Here is a 26,454-nt window from a genome sequence, read left to right on the forward strand (position 1 = left end):
AGCCAGTAATATACTCAGAAGCGGTGGGTGGTGTGCGCTTCCTGGGTCGGACTAGAAGTCCACTCCGAGTACCTCTCCTCCGCCGGCGGTGTTTTGGAGCAGCCTCTGGAATCAGTTCAATTGCCCTGGGGGGTACGAACAAAGGATCCGATTAGGGTAAATTGTATTCCTTGTCGTAATGTTGGTCATGCTGGGGAGTTGCCTCCACTCTGATATCCAAAAGTTCTACCCTGTTGTATGTAATAACACACAAAATGTTCTGGGCTAATAATGTAAAAAATAACACAGCAAAAAACATGTATATTAAGTTTCCTAAGAGCTAGAAGCACGGCAACCCTATCTGTCGGCGCCATTTTCACCTGTCCAGGTTATCTCGGAGAGATCCTTGATTAAAACATGCTCCAGAGCGCTCAGGACCTCAGACTGGGGCGAAGGTTCACCTTTCAACAGGACAACAACCCTAAGCACACAGTCAAGATAACACAGGAGTAGCTTCGGGGCAAGTCTTTGAATGTGCTTGAGTGGCCCAGCCAGAGCGCGGACTTGAACCCGTTCTAACATCTCTGGAGAGACCTGAAAATAGCTGTGCAGCGACGCTCCCCATCCAACCTGACAGCTTGAGTGGATATGCAGAGAAGAATGGGAGAAACTCCCCAAATACGGGTGTGACAAGCTTGTAGCGTCATACCCAAGAAGACTTTAGGCTGTAACTTCTGTCAAAGGTGCTTTAACCTTTCTGGCGCAGGCTTTCCGCTAGCAATCCACCTCGTCAACATCCGGTGAAATTGCAGAGCGCCAAATTCAAATACAGAAATAGTCATAATAAACATTCATAAAAAATACAGGTGTTATACATCGGTTTAAAGATGAGCTTCTTGTTAATCCAGCCACTTTGTCAGATTTCAAAAAGGCTTCACGGCAAAAGCATACCATGTGATTATCTGAGGGCAGCGCCCCGCTTACAAAAGCATATAAACATTTTACAACCAAGTAAAGGAATTACAAAAGTCAGAAATGGCGATAAAATTAATCACTAACCTTTGAAGATCTTCATATGGTTGCAGTCACAAAAGTCCCAGCTACACAATTAATGTTAGTTTTGTTCGATAAAGCCTCTCTTTATATTCCCAAAACTCTGTTTTATTGGCGTGTTTTGTTCAGTAATCCACTGGCTCAGGTAGTTAAAGATGCAGACGAATACATCCTTATAGTAAAGGTAAAGTTCGTTGAAACATGTCAAACAATGTTTATAAATAATCGTCAGGTTGTCAATTGTCTAAATAATCGATAATATTTCAACCGGACAATAGCGTCTTCGATAGAAAGGAAAAACAACAAAGGGTGTGCACTTGATCACGCGCGCAAACCAGCCCTGCTTTCTTCCACAGGCAGAAAGGTCTCATTGTTTCAGGCTTGTTTTATGAAAAACGAAGAATAATGTCTAAAGACTGTTGACATCTAGTGGAAGCCATAGGAACTGCAATCTGGGTCCTAACCCATTAGATACTCTATAGGCATTCAATTGAAAATAGCCACATAAAAAGAAATCCCACTTCCTGGATGGATTTTCCTCAGGTTTTCGCCTGCCATATCAGTTCTGTTATACTCACAGACATTATTTGAACCATTTTGGAAACTTTTGAGTGTTTTCTATCTAAATCTATAAATCTAAATTATCATATAATTTGTTGTTTATGTTGACTCCAACACGGCGGCTATTGTGACTATTTCTTCTGAGCGCCGTCTCAGATTATTGCATGGTTTGCTAATTCCGTAAAGTTCTTTTGAAATCAGATACAGCGGTTGCATTAATGGCTGTGATAGGATGACTCAAGATAGATCAACAACATTGTAGTTACCCCATAATACTAACCTACATGACAGAGTGAGGAGAAGGAAACATGTAGAGAATAAAAATATTCCAAAACATGCATCAACATGTAAGGCACTAAAGTAAAACTGCAAAAAATGTGGCAAATAAATTAACTTTTTGTGCTGAATACAAAGTGTTATGTTTGGGGAAAATACAACACATCACTGAGTACCACTCTTCATATTTTCAAGCATGGTGGTGGCTGCATCATGTTATGTTTAGGATAACAATAAACGGCATAGCTCTAAGCACAGGCAAAATCCTAGAGGAAAACTGGTTGTCTGCTTTCCAACAGACACTGGGAAACAAATTCACTTTTTAGCAGGACAATAACCTAAAACACAAGGCCAAATCTACACGAGTTGCTTACTAAGAAGACATAGAATGTTCTTGAGTGACTACAGTTACAATTACAGTTTAGATTTAAATCGTCTTGAAAATATATGTCAAGACATGAAAATGGCTGTCTAGCAATGATCAAGAACCAACGTGACAGAGCTTGAAGAAAATAAAAAAGTGTGCAAATATTGTACAATCCAGGTGTGAAAGGCTCTTAGACTTGCCCAGAAAACTCACAGCTGTAATCGCTGCCAAATGTGATTTTACATGCATTGACTCAGGGGTGTGAATACATAGGTCAATTAGATATTTCTGTATTTCACTTTCAATAAATTAGCAAAAAGGTCTGAAAACATGTTTTCACTCTTTCATTATGGGATGTTGTGTGTAGATGGGTGAGAAAAAAAACATTTTAATCCATTTTGAATTCAGGCTGTAGCACAACAAAATGTGGAATAAGTCAAGGTCTGCAAATACTTTCTGAAGGCACTGCAGATGTGGCGCGGCTACTGATGTACAGTGCTAAGCTGTATCCTCCGGACTGCATTGCTACATTTCCCCTCAACCCTTTCAGCCCTGTTTGCTTCTTCAAGGTCACATTGCCAGCGGCAGTCTTACATTCCCCACTTAAAAAGCAAGAGGCCAGCGGCCACAAATCCAGACAGCTAATGATCTCAGAGATTAAGAAGCCACTATTAGTCCTATCTTTCTGAAAATTGGTCTAATAGCAAATTATGCATCGATGTTATCTTTAAAAATACCTCTCTAGATCTACATTACTCCATTCACTTGCATTCAATTTTAATTAGTGAGAAGGTTCACATCTTGCTTTTCTGTAATGCTGGTGTGAAATTCAATATACAGTTTCATGCATTAGAATTCAATGCTAGAATGCATTAATGTGGCTTTTGAATGACCTCACTTGCAACTGGTAAAAATCCTTCTGACTGGTATCGTGTACAGCATTTCTCATCCAATGTCATTACTTATGTCTATCTTTCTTGGTAAACTAGTCTAATCAAAAACCCTGATGGCAATACGAATAAGCTGATAATTATTTTCTCTGCACAGTCCCGATATTCCACCAACAGGTTGTAAGTCTTAATCATCTGAACAAGGCTGTCAAAACAGACGAATGACGGGGATCAGCCCCTTACCCAAGTTATGATCAGAGAGCAGAAAGCTTGCCTCCACACCACACAACACGGCTCTGCTCTGCCAGTAATGATGGAGCACATGTCTGCAGATTGCTGCAAAAGGCACAACTAATGGCTGGTCAGTTTGGAAGATCTGGACTGTGAGGGGGGAGGGGGAATCAACTTTTAAAAAGCAGAGACCTTTTGAAAATATGCTGCTCAGAGAAAAGATGTTTGATGTTCAAACTTTGCTGGCATGGATCTCTTATTAGTTCTCAGACACGGGACTATAAAGCTTAGAGAACAGTCGCCTGTGTTTGCTTTCGCCTGCTAATTCCTCATTAAAAAAGTTCAGGACTGCAGGGGACCTTTTGATAATATTTTCCAAATATTTGTTTTCTGAATACCACAGATTCATCTGTAACTGCTCATGTCTGATGCTTTCAGAAGGACCTTTTCATCTTGGATTTCTTTCATTATTTGCAGTGTATTTTCTTCCAAAACTAGCCAACACGTTGTGTTGAACCCTGTGGACATGATGATTTTTCAGCCAATCTTCTTTGAGCAATCCAAGAATTGGAATATTCCATAATCTTTCACAGTACACTTTGTCAATTGCATTAGCCTATGCCTGTAGCGGTTGCCTCACCAATGTGCACGACCCCATGTTGTTTCTGAGATCTAAGTGTATTCTAAAATTATTCTATGCTGTTTGTAAGAGGTTGCTCAAATCAAAGTTTATTTGTCACGTGTGCCGAATACAACCGGTGTAGTAGACCTTACAGTGAACTGCTTACTTACAGGCTCTAACCAATAGTGCAAAAAAATGTATTCGGTGAACAATAGGTCAGTAAAGAAATAAAAACAACAGTTAAGACAGTGAAGAACAGTAGCGAGGCTGTATACAGTAGCAAGGCTACATACAGACACCGGTTAGTCAGGCTGATTGAGGCAGTATGTACATGTAGATATGGTTAAAGTGACGATACATATATGATGAACAGAGAGTAGCAGTAGCGTAAAGAGGGGTTGGCAGGTGGTGGGTGGGACACAATGCAGATAGCCCGGTTAGCCACTGTGCAGGAGCACTGATTTGGTCGGGCCAATTGAGGTAGTATGTATGAATGTATAGTTAATTAAAGTGACTGTGCATATATGATAAACGGAGAGTAGCAGCAGCGTAAAAGAGTTGGGGGGGGTGTAATTAATACCAGGCATACACTACATGATTTTGCCACATTCGTCACGTTTTGCCATCCAAGACACATTTTCATGATCGGGGTGAAATCCTATGAACTTGGGCAATGATCAATCAGTACGTTGGGACTCGCGTGGTTTGAGCGAAATGTAACTTTAAAGATACTGAAATCATCCAAGTATGATGCATTTAGCATAATTTGATGTTGTATTTTGCAAAGTTTTTATCTTATGATGATGCGTTTTGCATCATATGAGGCACCAGGCCATGCAAAACGAATTCCATCAATATTACATCTGCGTGCGTCCTACCATGACAGAAACGAAAAGATAATTTAATATTATCATTATTTCATATCAAGTCCATATTCTGCGCCTCCATTTAAAAAAATAAAATAAATCTGCACTTGATAATGTGCAAAACAAAATTCCTATGACAACCGAAAAAACGCAGGGCTGGATCAACTTGGGAATCATCGTGTAATAAGAGCGCCCACGTCCTGGGGTTGAGGAATAAAAGATGTGGGACAAAGAAATTGCAAAATGTGAGCACGTCCAAGCTAAGATTTTACATTTACGTGTAGTGTATGCCCTGATAAATTACTGATAAAAAAATAAAACTGGAGCATTTGTTCAGTCATTCTGGCAGCGGTCATTGGCGGTTAGGACTGCATTGTCACACTGCTTCTTTTTCTTCTTTTTTAAAATCAGAGTCAGTAGAAACTTGTTTAAACCCAAATTAGTTTCCCGTGAGGAATATGTCCAATCTCATTTGCGTTTGAACTTTAGATCGCTGGTTATTTGGTGTGTTGAAAGTGATTTAAAATATTTTTGCAAAGGGAAGTAATAGCTGGCTTGTTAATTTTGTGTTGGAACTACTAAATGGTTGTTTTTCTATTATTATGATTGAGGTCTACTGGCTTATTTGAGTGAATGGGCAGCTAATTCTTTCACATTATTTTATGCTGTGTGTGACTGCTGTTTCTATCAGCACTCTCTTTCAGCATGCTGAAATAGTGGAGGCAGGGCACCTGTTTTCTTTGCTCTGAGTTGCAGTAACTCTCCGTGGTCCTGAATCAGTAGTTAATCCTATATTTGACTGTTGTCTGTTGGAACTGTTTCTTTAAAACGATGTATGTATTTTTGTCCTTATATCACGGTGGCGTATGAATGCATTTCTATTAGATTAGCCTAAACAATGCAATTATCACAGCAGGTTGTAATATGGATTTTTCTGGCTTGGTTCCCTCGTGATTAACACACAACGATACTGTTGTGCCGCTCTTGTGTCCGTGTGCTGTCTCTCTGTGAGCTGTGTCCTGTTTTGATTGTGTCGTAAAAGCATTGCTTCTCCTCCTTCTCCTGGCGCTTTCAGTGATGCTCTGTTTGTTATTTTCTTGAGTTTTGAATTTGATTTGATGTATTGGAAATGTTTTCTCCAACTGAAGGACTAGGTCCAATAGTCACGGTTCGCCATTGGGAGGAGATGCAGGGAGTTGTGGAGGTTGGGGACCTGGACAGGCAAGGAGACAGATGGCTCTAATTGAATGGAATGGGTAGCAGGTAACTAGAGCTTGTGTCAGAGCTGAATGGAGATAATAACCGGTTACGTTCACACAGCACCCTGCTGTTCCCGCTCTCTCCACATATGAGGCTTTTGGGAGCGCTCTGTAACTTGACTGAAAAGGGGGAAGAAATGCTGTCAGAATGTTCGGAAATGACATGTTTATTCAGTATTATCTTCTTTGTGAAAGAGTTCCCAAACAATATTCTGAAGTGGGAGTAGAGCCACTAGTATTGAATAATATGTAGTCCTTACTGTATACACTGTGCTACGTTGCTGCTGCAGTTGACTTCTGCCATGGCTAGCTACTACCATCATCTGACATATGGGCTTAACACAGGACTGTTCAATTCCAGTCCTGGAGGGTCAAAACACTTCTGGTTTTCATCCTCTCCTTTAAACAGGGACACCAGGTAAGTGCAATTTAACTACCAGTTAGAAACAGAAACCAGCTTTTAGCTATCAAATTTTCTATATGTGTCGACATAAGGTGAAGGTGATTCAAGAAATAACTGAAACGTTATCTTGGCAACTACATGTTATGGCAAATACTACATCTAGAAATTGAGACAAACAAGCACAGCTAAACAATGACCATGGACTGAGTAGCTGACGAAGTGAGTTTAGAGACGGTACTGACAAATTCGCACTGGCAATGAGAAACTGTCTAAGCAGATGAATAAAATATCTGATGTTAAAAAAATCTAAACTGATATGGCTGAGCTGGGTGAACATGTAGAGAAGGCTGAAACCGAACAAAATACATAATTACGGGGCTTACTGAAAGATTAAACGGGATGGAGGTCTTCAGTCGCCGTTCAAATCTTCTTTTTGTAAATTTCCCTAAAGCTGTAGAACAAACGGAATGGATGAATTCCTGGAAAAGGTCATACCAAAACTATTGGGCCAGTAGAACTTCACACGGGCTCCCACAATTGAACAAGCAAATCAAACAGATGGCCCGAGAGGAGACACGAGCAGCAAAGGGGAGCAGGGGCATCATTGCAACGTTTATATTGATTTAACACTTTTTTTGGTTACTACATGATTCCATGTGTTTTATTTCATAGTGTTGATGTCTTCACTATTATTGTACAATGTAGAAAATAGTAAAAATAAAGAAAAAACCTGGAATGAGTACGTGAGTGCCAACTTTTGATAGGTACTGTATATATATACACAAACGTATGTGGACACACCTTCAAATTAGTGGATTTTGCAATTTCAACCACACCCTTTGCTGACGGGTGTAAAAAAAAAAATAGAGCACACAGCCATGAAATCTCCATAGAAAAAAATTGACGGTAGAGCTCAGTGACTTTCAACGTGACACCGTCATAGGATGCCAGTGGCGGGAAAAAGTACCCAATTGTCAGACTTGAGTAAAAGTATAGATACCTTTTTTAATAGAAAATGACTCAGGTAAAAGTGAAAGTCACCCTGTAAAATAGTATTTGGTTTTAAATATACTTAAGTATCAAAATAAAAAATATTGTTTCAAATTACTTATATTAAGCAAAGCAGCTGGCCACATGTTCTAGTTTATTTATTTACAGATAGCCAGGGACACGCTCCAACTTGAAAATAATTTACAAACGAAGCATTTTGTTTAGTGAGTCTGCCAGATCAGAGGCAGTAGGGATGACCAGGGATGTTCTCTTGATAAGTGTGTTAATTAGACCATTTTCCTGTCCTAAGCATTCAAAATGTAGCTTGTACTTTTGGGTGTCAGGGAAAATGTATGGAGTAAAAAAATATTAATAGAAAAGTACAGATACCCCAAAAAACTACATAAAGGGTACTTGTATTTTTCTTAACTACTTTACACCACTGTAGGGTGCCTCCTTTCCAACAAGTCAGTTTGTCAAATTTCTGCCCTGATAGAGCTGCCCCGGTCAACTGTAAGTGCTCTTATTGTGAAGTGGAAAGGTCTAGGAGCAACAACGGCTCAGCCACGCAGTGGTAAGCCATACAAGCTCACAGAACGGGACCGCAGAGTACTGTAGCGTGTACAAATCATCTGTCCTCAGTTGCAACACTCTACTGAGTACCAAACTGCCTCTGGAAGCAACGTCGGCACAAGAACTGTTCGGCGAGAGCGTCATAAAATGAGTTTCAATGACCGAGCAGCCGCACACAAGCCTTAGATCCCCATGCGCAATGTCAAGCGTCAGCTGGAGTGGTGTAAAGCCCCCCGCAATTTGACTCTGGAGCAGTGGAAACGCGTTCTCTGGAGTGATGAATCACGCTTCACCATTTGGCAGTCTGACTGACAAATCTGCGTTGGCGAATGCCATGAGAACACTACCTGCCCGAATGCATAGTGCCAACTGTAAAGTTTGGTGGATGTGGAATTAATGGTTTCATGGTTCGGGCTAGGTCACTTAGTTTCAGTGAAGGGTAACCTTAACACTACAGCATACAATGACATTCTAGATGATTCTGTGCTTTCAACTTTGTGGCAACAGTTTGGGGAAGGCCCTTTCCTGTTTCAGCATGACCATGCCCCTGTGCACAAAGTGATGTCCATACAGAAATGGTTTGTCGATCGGTGTGGCAGAACTTGACTGGCCTGCACAGAGCCCTGACCACAACACCTTTGGGATGAATTGGAACGCCGACTGCGAGCCAGGCCTGATCGCCCACATCAGTGCCCGACCTCACTAATGCTCTTGTGGCTGAATGGAAGCAAGTCCCGGCAGCGGTGTTCCAACATCTAGTGGAAAGCCTTCCCAGAAGAAAATGTGCATTTATCATGATTTTGGAATGTGATGTTCAACGAGCTGTTGTTACCACTGTTTAAATATAATGCTGTTGGTCATAGATACCTTAAAAAATGTGCATTCTCATTACCACTGATATAATGCAATTGTGTTCATTGTCTGTAGCTTATGCCTGCCCATACCATAACCCCACCTCCACCATGTGGCACTCTGTTCACAACATTGACATTATCAATCCACTCACCCACACAACGCCATACACGTGTTCTGCGGTTGTGATGCCGGTTGTACATACTGCCAAATTCTCTAAAACGATGTTGGAGGTGGTTTATGGTAGAGAAATGAACATGCACTTCTCTGGCAACAGCTCTGGTGGACATTCCTGCAGTCACCATGCCAATTGCATGCTCCCTCAACACTTGAGACATCTATGGCATTGTGTTGTGTGACAAAACTGCACATTTTAGTGGCCTTTTGTTGTCCCCGGCACAAGGTTCACCTGTGTAATGACCATGCTGTTTAATTAGCTTCTTGATATGCCACACCTGTCAGATGGATGGATTATCTTTGAGAGAAATAAGCTTTATCTGTGTATGGAACATTTCTGGGATCTTTTATTTCAGCTCATGAAACATGGGACCAACACTTTTATATTTTTGTTCAGTGTATAATATTATTATTAAAAAAAAAATGTATTGCATAGAGACATAGTCATTAAGCAGTAACCTGCATTAAAAGGAATAGCCACTACCGAGGCACCAATATGGTTGCTCTCTCACCTCTGCAACAGTACATGATGGATTCATGCAGGAATCATCAACGGGGAGGAGTGGAAAGAGAAACATGAAGGATCTATTGTTAAAAAAAATTTAAAAAAATGTCTTGTGAATACATGCCACTAAGAAGCTTGAAGATTGATCAACACTATTCTCATTGTAGCCGTTAAGTAGTGTATCAGCACCTTTCATAATGTATGGAGTCAATATGAGACACAAAAATATGTGAAGACCCTTCTCAGTATCACGTGCTGTGGATAATACGTAAGATGGAATGTCAATGGAATTGTTCAACCAGCTACAAGAATTAAGGTATTTTCTTATTTGAAAAATAATAATGCCAACGTCTTTTTTTTTTTTTTACAAGAAACTCACTTTTTTAGCAGTGAAAGAGGACGTTTTTGGCGACCTTGAGATAGGTTGACGTTGACCTACTCCTCAAGATCCAGAGAAGTATCAATTCTCATTTATAAATTTTTTTACTACAGAAAAACGCCCAAATGGACGTTTTATAATCGTTAAAGGAAATCTGGCACAAGAAAAAGTCACTTTACTGAATTGTTATTGCGCATGTGAAGATGACCCAAAGTTCATTAATGACCTTATACTGAAACTATCTCAATGTGATGCAATATTATAGGATTATACTAATCCTAACATGTCTAAGGTATTAAACCACAACAGATCCATCTCGTTGATATGTGAACTGTGGAGATATTAACATCCAACTGAAAGACAATACACCTTTTACGCTCATGTCCACAACTCATATTCAAGTATTCACTTTAAACAGATTTGTAAACCTTTCTTCATTTGACTGTTTCTGAGTGTAAATACCTTTTTGAATAATTACAGACTATAGCCCATTTTCCTTAACATTAAATAAGCTCAAACCTCCTATGCCAATAACAAAGACATGGTGATTCAACACAATGTTCCTTGGAGATAAGGAATTTAACCTCATATCTCAACACAGACATATTTGGGTAAATAACTGTAGATAATGAAGTTTGACCAACTGTTGTCTGGGAAGCTCTCAACGCATATATGAGATGGTGTATCATGTCTTACTCTTCACATTATTTCTAATTCATAAAGAATTAGAAATACTAGAACCATAAATCCACGACTCAGAAAGAAAACAGTTTAGATAGAAATGCTGACACCCTTCAACAGTTGAACACTTTGAAGCTCAAATATTACACGAACACCTGCTGAGACTGCTGCCATGAAACCCAAGCAGCAATATGTTGAGCAAGGTGAAATTGCAGTTGGTAGCGTAACAATTAATTGATTTCAGAAGGATCTTTAAAGTCTTTAAAACATTTATTACAACTGTATCAGTCTGCACACAAAAGTTCAATGGACGATATAGACATTCTCCTTAAGGCCATCTTACCAATTATTCAGTGCCTTCAGAAAGTATTCATACCCGTTGACTTACTCCACATTTTAGTGTTACAGCCTGAATTCAAATGTATTAAATTGTTTTTGTTTTTTCTCCCATCTGGTCACAATACTCAATGATGATAATGTGAGAACATGTTTTTAGAAACGTTTGCTAATTAATGAAAATGAAATGCAGAAATATCTAATTTACATTCACACCCCTGAGTCATTACTTTGTAGAAGCATCTTTGGCAGCAATTACAGCTGTGAGTCTTTCTGGGTAAGTCTCTTTCTGGGCTCCCGAGTGGCGCAGCGGTCCAAGGCACTGCATCTCAGTGCAAGCGGCATCACCATAGTACCTGGTTCGAATCCAGGCTGTATCACATCTGGCCGTGATTGGGAGTCCCATAGGGCGGCTCAAAATTGGCCCAGCATCGTTATTGACCCAGCATTTTTATTTTTACCAATCAGCATTGGAAAACCTCCATAGTCTTTGTGGTTGAATCTATGTTTGAAATTCACTGCTCGACAGAGGGACATTGCAGAGATCATGTTAAACAGGGGTGAGTCCTTATTATGTTACTTGTTAAGCAACTCCTGAACTTACTTATGCTTGTCATGACAAAGGGGTTGAATTCTTATTGACTCAAGACATTTCAGATTTTCATTTTTTATTAATTTATTCAAATTTCTTAACATAATTTTGCTTTGACATTATGGGGTTTTGTGGGTAGGCCAGTGACAACATATCTCAATTTAATCCATATTAAATTCAGGCTTTTAACAACAACAAATGTTGAAAAAGTCAAGAGGTGTGAATACTTTCCGAAGGCACTGTATGTGAACCAGAGAAGATGAATATGGATAGAAACATTACCCCAGATGAATTGTTGGCCATCAATAATTTACAAAATGGGAAATCCCAGTGGAATTTTTAAGACACTTTGTCTCAAATTGCTAAAGCCCATGTTACTTATGCTCACAGCAGATCTAGAGAGAAATGAACTTCCCCAGTCACTATGTTTGGCTACAATCACCCTACTTAAAAATAAATGAGGATCTATGGTAATGCGGATCCGTCTGCCCAGTATCACTCGAATGTGGATTATAAAATCATTGGTAAGGTATTTGCTTTTTGCATAGAAACGGTAATGCATAGTTTATTCATTCAGATCAAACAGGATTTATATGGAACATGATGTCTTCAGAGATCTTGCTCTATTTAAAATCAAATTTTATTTGTCACATACACATGGTTAGCAGATGTTAATGCGAGTGTAGCGAAATGCAGTAATAACCAACGAGTAATCTAACCTAACAATTTCACAACAACTACCTTATACACACAAGTGTAAAGAGATGAAGATTATGTACATAAAAATATATGAATGAGTGATGGTACAGAACGGCATGGGCAAGATGCAGTAGATGGTATAGAGTACAGTATATACTGTACATATGAGATGAGTAATGTAGGGTATGTAAACATTATATTAAGTGGCATTGTTTAAAGTGGCTAATGATACATTTATTACATCAATTTTACATTATTAAAGTGGCTGGAGTTGAGTCAGTATGTTGGCAGCAGCCACTCAATGTTAGTGGCCTTGAGATAGAAGCTGTTTTTCAGTTTCTCGGTCCCTGCTTTGATGCACCTGTACGGACCTCGCCTTCTGGATGATAGCGGGGTGAACAGGCAGTGGCTCGGGTGGTTGTTGTCCTTGATGATCTTTATGGCCTTCCTGTGACATCGGGTGGTGTAGGTGTCCTGGAGGGCAGGTAGTTTGCCCCCAGTGATGCATTGTGCAGACCTCACTACCCTCTGGAGAGCCTTACGGTTGTGGGCGGAGCAGTTGCCGTACCAGGCGTTGATACAGCCCGACAGGATGCTCTCGATTGTGCATCTGTAAAAGTTTGAGTGCGCTTTTGGTGACAAGCCGGATTTCTTCAGCCTCCTGACGTTGAAGAGGCGCTGCTGTGCCGCCTTCACCACGATGTCTGTGTGGGTGGACCAATTCAGTTTGTCCGTGATGTGTACGCCGAGGAACTTAAAACTTACTACCCTCTCCACTGCTGTCCCGTCGATGTGGATAGGGGGGTGCACCCTCTGCTGTTTCCTGAAGTCCACGATCATCATATTTGTTTTGTTGACATTGAGTGTGAGGTTATTTTCCTGACACCACACTCCGAGGGCCCTCACCTCCTCCCTGTAGGCCTTCTTGTCGTTGTTGGTAATCAAGCCTACCACTGTAGTGTCGGCTGCAAACTTGATGATTGAGTTGGAGGCGTGAATGGCCATGCAGTCATGGTTGAACAGGGAAAACAGGAGAGAGCTCAGAACGCACCCTTGTGGGGCCCCAGTGTTGAGGATCAACAGGGTGGAGATGTTGTTACCTACCCTCACCACCTGGGGCGGCCCGTCAGGAAGTCCAGTACCCAGTTGCACAGGGCGGGTTGAGACCCAGGGTCTCGAGCTTGATGACGAGCTTGGAGGCCCGTCAGGAAGTCCAGTACCCAGTTGCACAGGGCGGGGTCGAGACCCAGGGTCTTGAGCTTGATGAGTTTGGAGGGTACTATGGTGTTAAATGCTGAGCTGTAGTCGATGAACAGCATTCTCACATAGGTATTCCTCTTGTCCATATGGGTTAGGGCAGAGTGCAGTGTGGTTGCGATCGCGTTGTCTGTGGACCAATTGGGGCGGTAAGCAAATTGGAGTGGTCTAGGGTGTCAGGTAGGGTGGAGGTGATATGGTCCTTGACTAGTCTCTCAAAGCACTTCATGATGACGGAAGTGAGTGCTACGGGGGCGGTAGTCGTTTAGCTCAGTTACCTTAGCTTTCTTGGGAACAGGAACAATGGTGGCCTTCTTGAAGCATGTGGGAACAGCATACTGAGATAAGGATTGATTGAATATGTCCGTAAACACACCAGCCAGCTGGTCTGCGCATGCTCTGAGGACGCGGCTGTGGATGCCGTCTGGGCCTGCAGCCTTGCGAGGGTTAACGCGTTTAAATGTTTTACTCACGTCGGCTGCAGTGAAGGAGAGTTCACAGGTTTTGGTAGCGGGCCGTGTCAGTGGCACTGTATTGACCTCAATGCGAGGAAAGAATTTGTTTAGTCTGTCTGGGAGCAAGACATCGTGGTCCGTGACGGGGCTGGTTTTCTTTTTGTCATCCGTGATTGACTGTAGACCTTGCCACATACCTCTTGTGTCTGAGCCGTTGAATTGCGACTCTACTTTGTCTCTATACTGACGCTTAGCTTGTTTGATTGCCTTGCGGAGGGAATAGATACACTGTTTGTATTCGGTCATGTTTCCTGTCACTTCTGTTAGATATGGTCAGCATAATCAAATTGAATATATTACCATTGTTGATGTATTTATTCCTGGCCCTGCCAGTTTTAATTCCATGTACATTTTTAAATAAAATAAATGGCCTGCTCTCAACTTTATTTGGAATGGAAAGACCTTGAGTCAAATTGACTATTTTACACTTACCCTATAAAGCTGGAGTTCTTGGACTACCTCTTATGAAGACTGAGATGCACAATTGCATTCACTTAAACAATGAACAGCAGACTATCCTTGTGCATTTAGGAGTATCAAAGCCACAAAAGTAATACATTGTGATGTAAAATATATTCACTACTTCGGGTCCAAGGCATCGATGAAAAAAACAGACATTCCAATGATTCTCAATTCCATTTGTATTTGGGGGAAATGTACATGCATTCATGAGGTGGAAAAACCTATATCATCAGGCACCCCTGTTTGGAATAACCCCACCTTTCCTCCAGTGTCCTTTAAGTCCTGGTTCCAAAGTGGTATCATGAATTTTGAACGTGTACTATGATGGATCTCAACTGTCATTCAATTAATTACAGGAAGGCCGAGTTCTTCCAACTCAGAAATCGTATTCAATTGCTTCAACAGAATCTGGATGAACCCAATACTTATTTTCCACCAAAATTTGCAAATAAATTCATTAAACATCCTACAATGTGATTTTCTGGATTTCTTTTTCTAATTTTGTCTGTCATGGTTGAAGTGTACCTATGATGAACATTTACAAGCCTCTCAACTTTTTAAGTGGGAGAACTTGCACAATTGGTGGCTGACTAAATACTTTTTTGCCCCACTGTATGAAAGCTGGTGGTTCCTTTTAGGTTGTAGTTATTATAGGAATTATAGGACTATTTCCCTCTATACCATTTGTATTTCATTAAATTTTGACTATTGGATGTTCTTATAGGCACTTTAGTATTGCCAGTGTAACATTTGAAACGCTATTAGCGCTCGCTAACTAGCTAGCCATTTCACTTCGGTTACACCAGCCTCATCTCGGGAGTTGATAGGCTTGAAGTCATAAACAGCGCAATGCTTGACGCACAACGAAGAGCTGCTGGCAAAATGCACGAAAGTGCTGTTTGAATGAATGTTTACACGCTTGCTTCTGCCTACCACCTCTGTCAGATACTTAGATACTTGTATGCTCAGTCAGATTATAATATCATCAACCATGTGTAGTTAACTAGTGATTATGAATGTTTTTTTATAAGATAAGTTTAATGCTAGCTAGCAACTTGCCCTGGCTTACTGCATTCACGTAATAATGTGGAGTGCAATGAGAGAGAGGCAGGTCGTTAGAGCGTTGGACTAGTTAACTGTTGTCAGCTCGGGGATCCAATCTTGCAAGGTGAAAATCTGTCTTTCTGCCCTTGAACAAGGCAGTTAATCCACCATTCCTAGGCCGTCATTGAAAATAAGAATGTGTTCTTAACTGACTTGCCTAGTTAAATAAAGGTGTAAAAAAAAAAAAACGATTTCCGATTGTTATGAAAACCTGAAATCGGCCCTAATTAATCGGCCATTCCGATTAATCGGTCGACCTCTAGTTCAGAACCTATAAGGAAAAAATGAGAAAAGGATCTAAATGGAGAAATTGAGGAGAACCATTGGTCACAGATATGTGAAAATGCTCATCATACCTGTTCCTACAACCTAAGACATAAACTACTGCAATTTAACATAATTCATAGGACTTGTTCACAGACATATCACATTTCTGTTGGATATGCAAAAAGCATTACATATTCTGTGGTCCTGTGTCAAACTGACACCATTTTGGGATAATATTCGTATCATTTCATTGTGTCTAGGAATTTATATTCATCCCATCTTCACGATTATGTCTGTTGAAAATGTAAATATTACTGATCAATATCAGAGAAATGTATAGCTGTCAATTGGAAAGAAGTATCTAGTTACATCCCTTTAGATATGGTATATTATAAAGTTAAACAAACAATTGAGAGATTTGACAATTTGGAGGACATGCAGTATGTTGATCACCTTGGAGAATGTTTTGCATAGTGGGCGTTTTTGTTTTCATATTTGAAAGAAAAATGTCAAAACAGAAACCAGAAGTGTTTCGGCCCTCGAGGACCGCAATAGAACAGCCCTGGGCTAAAGCAACATTATCTGCTCTGCAGCTTTTATGCTTGTTTATTTCTATCCATTGGATTTAGTGTGTTTGGCATTCAGATTGAGCTTCACTGGGCTCCTGCAGCATCGGGCTGCTTCACAATCCAGGCCTAACAAAGTAGCCTCATTAGCCATGAAGAGGAGGCTTGGTCAATTAAAATAATTCCCCGTTAGCACAGCTGCTTTGGTCAGCTAAATTTAGCTAGGGGAGCGCTGTGTAGTCTGCCTCTCGCCTTGATTTGATTTGAAACGGCTCTCCATAGCCGCACATCTTGGCTAATTAGTTCAAGAGGAGGAATATTTGAATAGCAATTAATGAGCTGCGGGATTATATGAGCCCCAATTTAAGTGCTCTTTCTGTGGATGAGCCCTGTGGCGAATCCACAAAGAAGTGAGGTGATGTACCATAAGATAGCTGGCGGAATCAGTCCAGATGAGACCTGCTACCTGTTTGCACTGCAGCCAGGAGACCCTGAGGAATGGTGCTAGGTTGTCCTCTACTTGTTGATTTTATTTCTGTTGTCTCCTGTTGTGGTAATACTTTGTGACATACTGGTATAGGCTTACTGCATTTTGATACAGGATACATTAAAACTGATCAGAAGCATGGCTTTATCATATCAGCAATTTTCAACCTGTTGAAGAATTGCTGCATAGAAACCCTTAACATTATACACTAAACAAAAATATACACAACATGCAACAATTTCTAATATTTTACTGAGTTACAGTTGATATAAGGAAATTAGTCAATTGAAATTAATACATTAGGCCTAATCTATGGATTTCACATGACAGGGAATTCAGATATGAATCTATTGGTCACAGATACCTTAAAAAAATTGTGTGAATCAGAAAACCAGTCAGTATCTAGTGTGACCTCTATTTTTACCTCATGCAGCGCGACACATCTTCACATGGTGGATTTGCTGGATATTGGCGGGAAAATGCTGTCAAACACGTTGATCCAGAGCATCCCAAACATACTCAATGGGTGACATGCTTGGTGAGTATGCAGGCCATAGAAAAACTGGGACATGTTCAGCTTCCAGGAATTGTGTATAGATCCTTGCGACATAGGGTCGTGTATTATCCTGCTGAAACATGAGGTGATGGCGGTGGAGGAATGGCAAGACAATGTGCCTCAGGATCTCCTCACAGTATCTCTTTAAATTGCCATTGATAAAATGCAATTGTTTTCGATGTCCATAGCTTATGCCTGCCTGCCCATACCATAACCCGATTTCCACCATGGGGCACTCTGTTCACAACATTGACATCAGCAAACAGCTCAGTCACACGACGCCATACACATTGCCTGATTTCTGCCCGGGTATAGTTGAAACCGGGATTCATCCGTGAAGAGCATAGTTCTCCAGCGTGCCAGAGGCCATCGAAGGTGAGAATTTGCCCAATGAAGTCGGTTACGACGCTCAACGGCAGTCATGTCAAGACCCTGGTGAGGACGATGAGCATGCAGATGAGCATCCCTGAGACGGTTACTGACAGTTTGTTTGAAATTCTTCAGTTGTACAAACCCACAGTATCATCAGCCTGTCCGGGTGGCTGGTCTCCGACCATCCCGCAGGTGAAGACGCCGGATGTTGAGGTCCTGGGCTGGCGAGGTCACGTGGTCTGCAGTTGTGAGGCCGGGTTGGACATACTACCAAATTCTCTAAAACGAGGCAGCTTATGGTACTACCAAATTCTCTAAAACGAGACAGCTTATGGTAGAGAAATGAGCATTCAATTCCCTGGCAACAGCTCTGGTGGATATTCCTGCAGTCAGCATGCCAATTGCACTCTCCCTAAAAAATTGACATCTGTGGCGTTGTGTGACAAAACTGCAAATTTTAATGGCCTTGCGTTGTCCCCAGCACAAGTTGCACCTGTGTTCTGATCATGCTGTTTACTCAGTTTCTTGATATGCCACACCTGTCAGGTGGATGAATTATCTTCCCAAAGATGACATGCTCACTAACTGGGATGTTAACAAATTTTGTGCTCAATTTGAGAGAAATAAGCTTTTTGTGCTTATGGAACATTTCTGGGATCTTTAACTCAGTTCATGAAATATGGGACCAACACTTTTACATGTTGAATTTATATTTTTGATCAGTATAAGTTGACTAATAAAACATTTATTATACACGGAGTGTAAAAAAACATTATGAACACTTTCCATGACACTGTCTGACCAGGTGAATCTAGGTGAATGCTATGATCCCTTATTGATGTCACCTGTTAAATCCACTTCAGTCAGTGTAGATGAAGACAGGTTTAAGAAGGATTTTTAAGCCTTGAGACAATTGAGACATGGATTGTGTATGTATGCCATTCAGAGGGTGAAGGCAAAAAAATGTAAGTCTGCCTTTGAATAGGGTATGGTAGTAGGTGCCAGGCTCACCTGTTTGAGTGTGTCAAGAACTGCGATGCTGCTGGGTTTTTCACGCTCAACAGTTACCCGTGTGTATCCAGAATGGTCCACCACCCAGAGGGCATCCAGCCAAAGGCAGGCCTGTAGTCGAAAATGGGTCATTGATGAAAGCAGACAAAGGAGGCTGACACGAATTGTGCAGAGCAACAGATAGGTTACAATTAGTCAGCCGACAGTCCAGCACAACATTGGTGCTCAAAGACCCATAAAAGAATGCACAACTCATCATACCTTGACACGAATGGGGTATGGCAGCCGACGACAGAGTTCCACTTCTTTCAGCAAAAATGTAAAAACTGAGGATGCAGTGGGCTCAGGAACGAAAACACTGGACCTTGGAGAATCTGATTAATCCCAGTTCCTGCTATTTCATGCTTTTGGGAGGACTAGGGTATGGAGAAAACCCCATGAGTACATGCATCCATCCTGTCGTGTGTCAACATTGCAGGCTGGTGGGGATGTTGTGGGTTGTGTTTTCATGGTACACATTGGGCCCCTTGCAACCTTTTAAATTCCACAGGATATCTGAACATCATTGCCAGTCAGGTGCATCCTTCATGGCAGCAGTGTCTCCATCTGCAAATCAATTTTTTCCCAGCAGGATAATGCCCCATGCCACAAGGCTAGGATTGTCCGGGAATGGTTCCACGAATATGACAGTTAATTCCGCTTACTGCAGTGGCCTGTCCAGTCACCAGATCTCAATCCAATTGAGCATCTGTAGGATGAGATGGAACAAGCTATTCGGATTAGAGATCCACTACCAGCCAACTGGTGGGAAGCATATGAGTCAACATGGACCAGAATCCCTGTGGAACGCCCCTACGAATTGAGACTGTTCTGAGGGCAAAGGGGAGTGCAACTCAATATTAGGAAAGTGCTCCTCATGTTTTGTACACTCAGTGTACATGCTTATTAAACATTATGCTAATTATACCTGTAAATTCATACCAAATTAGTAATGTCTTTATCAGGCCTGTACATACCCTGTTTAATTTTTTTATTGCTGGTCCCTTTAGGCTTTACTGTCACATTTGACACCTGCCGTTGGGCTGTAGGACAGACGCTGATTTTAACACCTGTGTGTTCTCCATAGCTTCCATCTCTTTCACGCCATTTCATCAGACGTGGAGTGGCACTGCTGACAGGCTTCTGTCGCTTCTGCATCAAAGTGAGAGCTGCTTTACTTGCCACTCGTCGCTCCCAAACCAACAACAGGAGGAGAGGGGGAGGCAGAGTGGGCAGGAGTGGAGGATATAGTTGGGCTACCAAACCAAATATTTCTCCTTTTTAAGTGAGCAGATTGTTGTCAGGCTTGGGTTTTAGCTTTGGGAAAACAGTCGGCTACAGTGTCTCAATTAAACTTGATGATGAGTCACTTCTTTTCTTATTTTTCTCTACTCTGCTGCCAATGTTATCTTGTGAATTTGCTGGTTTTGTGTGGGCTGCTCCAGGCTAGAACAGAGGACACATTATAATATATAACAGTACAGCTTTCAACTTGTTATGTGTCACTTAACTCAAGGTCAGATTTCTACCTTTTATTGCCTTTAATCTGACGCCTGTCACATTACTGTCATATCTTTGGCCTTGGAGCTGTATTTAAGTGTCTCAAGGTTTTGTGACAAAACAGACCCAGGCTAACTCAGCTTTTGGGTATTCACTATGTATGCTTGATGTGATGTGGTTTAGAGCTGCTCAGGATGATCTCCACCCTGTAATAGAGTACCGTCTGAAGTGTCTTGTCCTTCTCACCACAGTAGATACATATCCTATGTAACATGGTTCCAATGTTTCTGTGGGTTGCTTAAGCAAGGTGCATTTGGATTTCAGCATTGGCCATATATGTCTTAATCCCTAATGCCCCATGTTTCCTGTTAGGCCTAGTTATTGTATTAAAACATGGCATGTTTTTATTATTTTCTGTTCTTTTCTCCCCATTCAGTTGCAGTACCATGCTGGCTTGGCGTCCAGTCTTCTTAACCAGCAGTCATTGAAGCGCTCAGCTAACCAAATGGGGGCATCTGCCAAGAGAAGACCCAAAGTCCAGCCCAGTACCCTGGTTCTGCCACCACAGTAAGTACAGCCCCTCTTCCTGCTTAAACATTTCCCTGGTAGTTGCTAATGCAATGACTGAATGACTGAAAGATGAATGATCTCCCTCCAGTTATTTGTCTTTCTGTTTAGAGTTGTCATAGTCCAGAGGGATCATGTGACTAATACAAATGGTGCATTGTCTTATTTTGTTGTCTTAGACCTCTTGCTTTGATAGGAGAGTGATGAGAGTGGGGGAAAGGCATGCAGGAGGCCTGGTTGGAGGGACTGAGGGACGACGTCCCCTGTGGAAGATGAAAGTGGTTGAAGGAGAGCGAAAATAGTGGTCCCCCGCGGGCATAGTGCGTGGTCCCCAGCTGGAAATGCTGCTACAAAACAGAAATCCATTGTGTGTTGGGCTCTTATGGATAGTCCTTGATCAGTGTGGCATTGTACCCTTAATCATCTTTGTACGCTGGTCTTTGAAATCGCCCACCTTTTTTCATCAATGTGCCTTTTGATAGATATAGGCTTCGGTTTTCATAATGTTATTACAATGCAGCTTTCTGGTGGATCAGGTTTGCAGAATGTGTGAAAATGGCACCTGGTGCTCTCTTCTGTTCACCCTCACACCCCTTGTCAACAAAAGAAAGATCCTCACAAAATGTCAGATTCACTGGGTTTGGGTGACATTTTCCCCCCATATTTCCCATCTGGCACTTTAGCAGTTTTTGGCTTGGGAGGTAGGGCTGTCTTTGCTCAGTAAAGTGTCTGCACTCTGGATGTAAAAGGAAATATCAATAGTGGGCAACAGTGAAGGCACGGCTGTCACTGTACATCTTCCCTGAGCAGCTTCTCACTGTCCGATACCTGCGTTGTGCCGGGGTGACTCTGAGCTTTGGGGAAGTCTAATGGCTCCGTACAGCACAGGAAGAGAGTGGATGAAGAGTGGGTCAAGGTGAAGCCAACCAGCGGCTCCTCTGTCAAACGTCATTGTTCTGATGAATTTGCCGTTTCTAAAAGGAGCAGCCAGCGCATGAATTATGCAGCACAACCTTTACGTTTTTTTTGCATCCACCCTCCGGCATTTTTCTTCTCTATGTAGCTACAGAAATGCCCCAGAAAGTGCACTGTGTAATTACAGTATTCCAAAGAAATGTTGATGGTAGTGAAAATGATATGATAGTACTGAAAATGATATAATAATGGGTTTATGCAGACACTAGCTACCAAGGAGTCAAGTCCTTAACAGACACATTTCTGTTGGACATTAGATCAATGGCAGGCCATTAGAGACTGGCCAGGGTGAAGGTTCCAATCGAATCTGCTATGTCATGTGAGCTAATCCTTGAAAACAATCATGGTCAACGTATGGAGAAACCAGGTTATACAATCTAATAGCCTATTAGTCCAACAAGTCACAAGAAGAGTTTGGCATGCAGGAGTCAAGACTGGATGCTGAAGAGATTAACAAATAATATAATACATCTGACTGCTAACTAGCATGCCTCATGGTAGGACGTTGTCTGGGATGTGGCTTTGGTATGAAAGGGGGTTTCCAGATGCATATGAGAGAAGCAAAGAGGCAAAATTCTATTTGGCTGAATTTGCAGAAATAGTCATACCTGAACAGCAAACCTGGTTTTAAAAAACAGATAAAGCAACACCTCACAACGCCTCTCCCCTATTTGACCTAGATATTTTGTGTTTATGTATTGATCTAATCAAATTGTGTTTGTCACGTACGCATGGTTAGCATATGTTCATGTGAGTGTAGCGAAATGCTTGTGCTTCTAGTTCCGACAGTGCAGTAATATCTAACAAATTCACTACAACTACAGTTGAAGTCGGAAGTTTACATACACTTAGGGTGGAGTCCTTAAAACTAGATATTCAACCACTCCGTAAATTTCTTGTTTACAAACTATAGTTTTGGCAAGTCGGTTAGGACATCTAATTTGTGCATGACACAAGTCATTTTTCCAAAAATTGTTTACAGACAGATTATTTCACTTATTCACTGTATCACAATTCCAGTGGGTCAGACGTTTACATACACTAAGTTGCCTATGCCTTTAAACAGCTTGGAAAATTCCATAAAATGATGTCATGGCTTTAGAAGCTTCTGATAGGCTAATTGACATCATTTGAGTCAATTGGAGGCGTACCTGTGGATGTATTTCAAGGTCTACCTTCAAACTCACTGCCTCTGCTTGACATCATGGGAAAATCAAAATAAATCAGCCAAGACCTCAGAAAAAAGATTGTAGACCTCCACAAGTCTGGTTCATCCTTGGGAGCAATTTCCAAGTGCCTGAAAGTACCACGTTCATCTGTACAAACAATAGTACGTAAGTATAAACACCATGGGACCATGCAGTCATCATACCACTCAGGAAGGAGACGCGTTCTGTCTCCTAGAGATGATGGTGTGAAAAGTGCAAATCAATCCCAGAACAACAGCAAAGGACCTTGTGAAGATGCTGTAGGAAACAGGTACAAAAGTATCTAAATCCACAGTAAAACAAGTCCTATATCGACATAACCTGAAAGGCTGCTCAGCAAGGAAGAAGCCACTGCTCCAAAACCGCCCCAAAAAAGCAAGACTACGGTTTCCAACTGCACATGGGGACAAAGATAGTACTTTTTGGAGAAATGTCCTCTGGTCTGTTGAAACAAAACTAGAACTGTTTGGCCATAATGACCATCGTTATGTTTGGAAGAAAAAGGGGGATGCTTGCAAGCTGAAGAACACCATCCCAACCGTGAAGCACGGGGGTGGCAGCATCATGTTGTGTGGGTGCTTTGCTGCAGGACGGACTGGTGCACTTTACAAAATAGATCATGAGGGAGAAAAATTGTGGCTATATTGAAGCAACATTTCAAGACATCAGTCAAGAAGTTAAAGTTTGGTCGAAAATGGGTCGTCCAAATAGACAATGACCCCAAGCATACTTCCAAAGTTGTGTCAAAATGGCTTAAGGACAACAAAGTCAATGTATTGGAGTGGCCATCACAAAGCCCTGACCTCAATCTGATAGAAAATGTGTGGGCAGAACTTGAAAAGCATGTGCAAGCAAGGAGGCCTACAAACCTGACTCAGTTACACCTGCTCTGTCTTGAGGAATGGGCCAAAATTCACCCAACTTATTGCGGGAAGCTTGTAGAAGGCCACCCGAAACGTTTGACCCAAGTTAAACAATTTAAAGGCAATGCTACCAAATACTAATTGAGTGTATGTAAACTTCTGACCCACTGGGAATGTGATGAAATAAATAAAAGCTGAAATAAATCAGTCTCTCTCTTATTATTCTGACATTTCACATTCTTAAAATAAAGTGGTGATCCTAACTGACCTAAGACAGGGAATTTTTACTAGGATTAAATGTCAAATATTGTAAAAATAAATAAATACGGAGTTTAAATGTATTTGGCTAAGGTGTATGTAAACATCCGACTTCAACTGTACCTTATACACACAGATGGAATAAGAATATGTACATAAATATATGGATGAGTGTTGGCCGTGCGGCATAGGCAAGATGGTATGAAATACAGTATATACATATGAGATGAGTAATGTAGGATATGTAAACATTATTAAATAGGCATTATTTAAAGTGACGAGTGATACCTTTTTATTAAATCCATTTGTTAAAATGGCCAGTGATTTGGTCCTTTAGTTTGTCCATGATGTGTACGCCGAGGAACTTTAAAACTTTCCACCTTCTCCACTACTGTCCCGTCGATGTGGATAAGGGGGTGCTCCCTCTGCTGTTTCCTGAAGTCCATGATCATCTCCTTTGTTTTTGTCGTAAAGTGAGAGGTTGTTTTCCTGACACCACACTCCGAGTGACCTCACTTCCTCCCTGTAGGCGGTCTCGTCATTGTTGGTAATCAGGCCCACTACTGTTGTGTCATTTCGAACTTGATGATTGAGTTGGAGGTGTGCATGGCCACGCAGTCTTGGGTGTACAGTAGAGGGCTGAGCACGCACCCTTGTGGGGCCCCAGTGTATTGGATCAGCGAAGTGGAGATGTTGTTTTTTACTTTCCCCACCTTGGGGCAGCCCGCTTAATGATGAGCTTGAAAGGTACTATGGTGTTGAATGCTGAGCTGTAGTCAGTGAACAGCATTCTTACATAGGCATTCCTCTTGTCTAGATGGGATAGAGCAGTGTGGTGGTGATTGCATCATCTGTGGACCTGTTGGTGTGCTATGCAAACTAAAGTGGGTCTAGATATGTAGCTATGTGCGCCATTGTAAAATTAATTTAGTTCTGTTATTGTCTATTAATGTTCTGTATTATGTCATTTTTTGTGTGGATGCCAAGAAGAGAAGCTGCTTCTTTCGCAACAGATAATGGGGATCCTAATAAAATACCAAACGGTCAGATCACTGTATCAATGAGGCAGATCACTGTCATGCATATGTGTTAATCCTCTAAATGGAGTCATGCTGAATGTAATCAGCTAAACTGGAACATATTGACTGACTCCTCTCATGCATAAGCCAACCTCCCTTAGACCGCCCTCCCCCCCCCGGTCTGGATTATTATGTTAAGTGGTTAACACATTTAGGTTAATCATGCATCTCTTTGAGCTGCTAGAGTTGCTGCTCTGTCTAATCCAGAGACGCAGTGACCGAGTTAGAGCAATCTATTGTTAAAAGTGAAGATAAATGTACAATTAAAGTCAAACTAACCAGTAAGCATGATCGTGATTCCAACTGACTGATATAAGATCTATTTTTTCTCTGGAAGGGTACCACTACACACTGTGTACAAAATATTAGGATCACCTGCTCTTTCCGTGACATAGACTGACCAGGTGAATCCAGGGGTGAAAATTATGATACCTTATTGATGTCACCTGTTAAAACCACTTCAATCAGTGTAGATGAAGGTGAGGAAACAGGTTAAAGAAGGATGTTTAAGCCTTGAGACATGGATTGTGTATGTGTGCCATTGAGGGTGAATGGGCAAGACAAAAAATGTGTCTTTGAACGGGGTATGGTAGTAGGTGACAGGCCCTCTGGTTTGAGTGTGTCAAGAACTGTAATTCTGCTGTGTTTTTCATGCTCAACAGTTTCCCTTTGTATCAAGAATGGTTCACCACCCAAAGGACATGCAGCCAACTTAACACACCAGTGTGAAGTATTCGCAGCAACATGGGCCAGCATCCCTGTGGAACGCTTTTGACATCTTGTGGAGTCCACACCCCAACAAATTGAGGCTGTTCTGAGGGCAAAAAAGGGGTGCAACTCAATAGTAGGAAGGTGTTCCTAATGGTTTGTAATGTGTAGTAATATGGTGATATTGCATCTGCTTCTGGAAGGTCATCTGTGAGCTGTGCAATGTCATTTTGGTGGGACTCGTGCTGGGGTTGTCGTCTGTTGGCCAACGATGATAATTTTGTCTCTCCTGGGGCACAGACCTTTGTCCTTGGAACATCAATTCAGATTGCAGTTGTCACCTTGGACTTGTCTTTTCCTATCAGCATA

The 26,454-nt window shown here is 41.5% G+C and overlaps 1 protein-coding gene across 4 annotated transcripts in view; it reads left to right on the top strand.

Annotated features, from left to right (window-relative positions):
- The window catches only part of LOC112248223 (mediator of RNA polymerase II transcription subunit 27), an 87,563-nt gene that overhangs the window by 19,872 nt on the left and 41,237 nt on the right, over positions 1-26,454 (top strand). For all 4 annotated transcript variants that reach the window (XM_042320383.1, XM_024417071.2, XM_024417072.2 and 1 more), the window contains exon 3: positions 20,864-20,994. In XM_042320383.1, coding sequence (XP_042176317.1) covers positions 20,864-20,994 — 131 coding nt within the window. The remainder of the gene's footprint in view (positions 1-20,863; positions 20,995-26,454) is intronic.

Source organism: Oncorhynchus tshawytscha, linkage group LG04, assembly GCF_018296145.1.
Source record: "Oncorhynchus tshawytscha isolate Ot180627B linkage group LG04, Otsh_v2.0, whole genome shotgun sequence".
NCBI classification, from domain to species: Eukaryota; Metazoa; Chordata; class Actinopteri; order Salmoniformes; family Salmonidae; genus Oncorhynchus; species Oncorhynchus tshawytscha.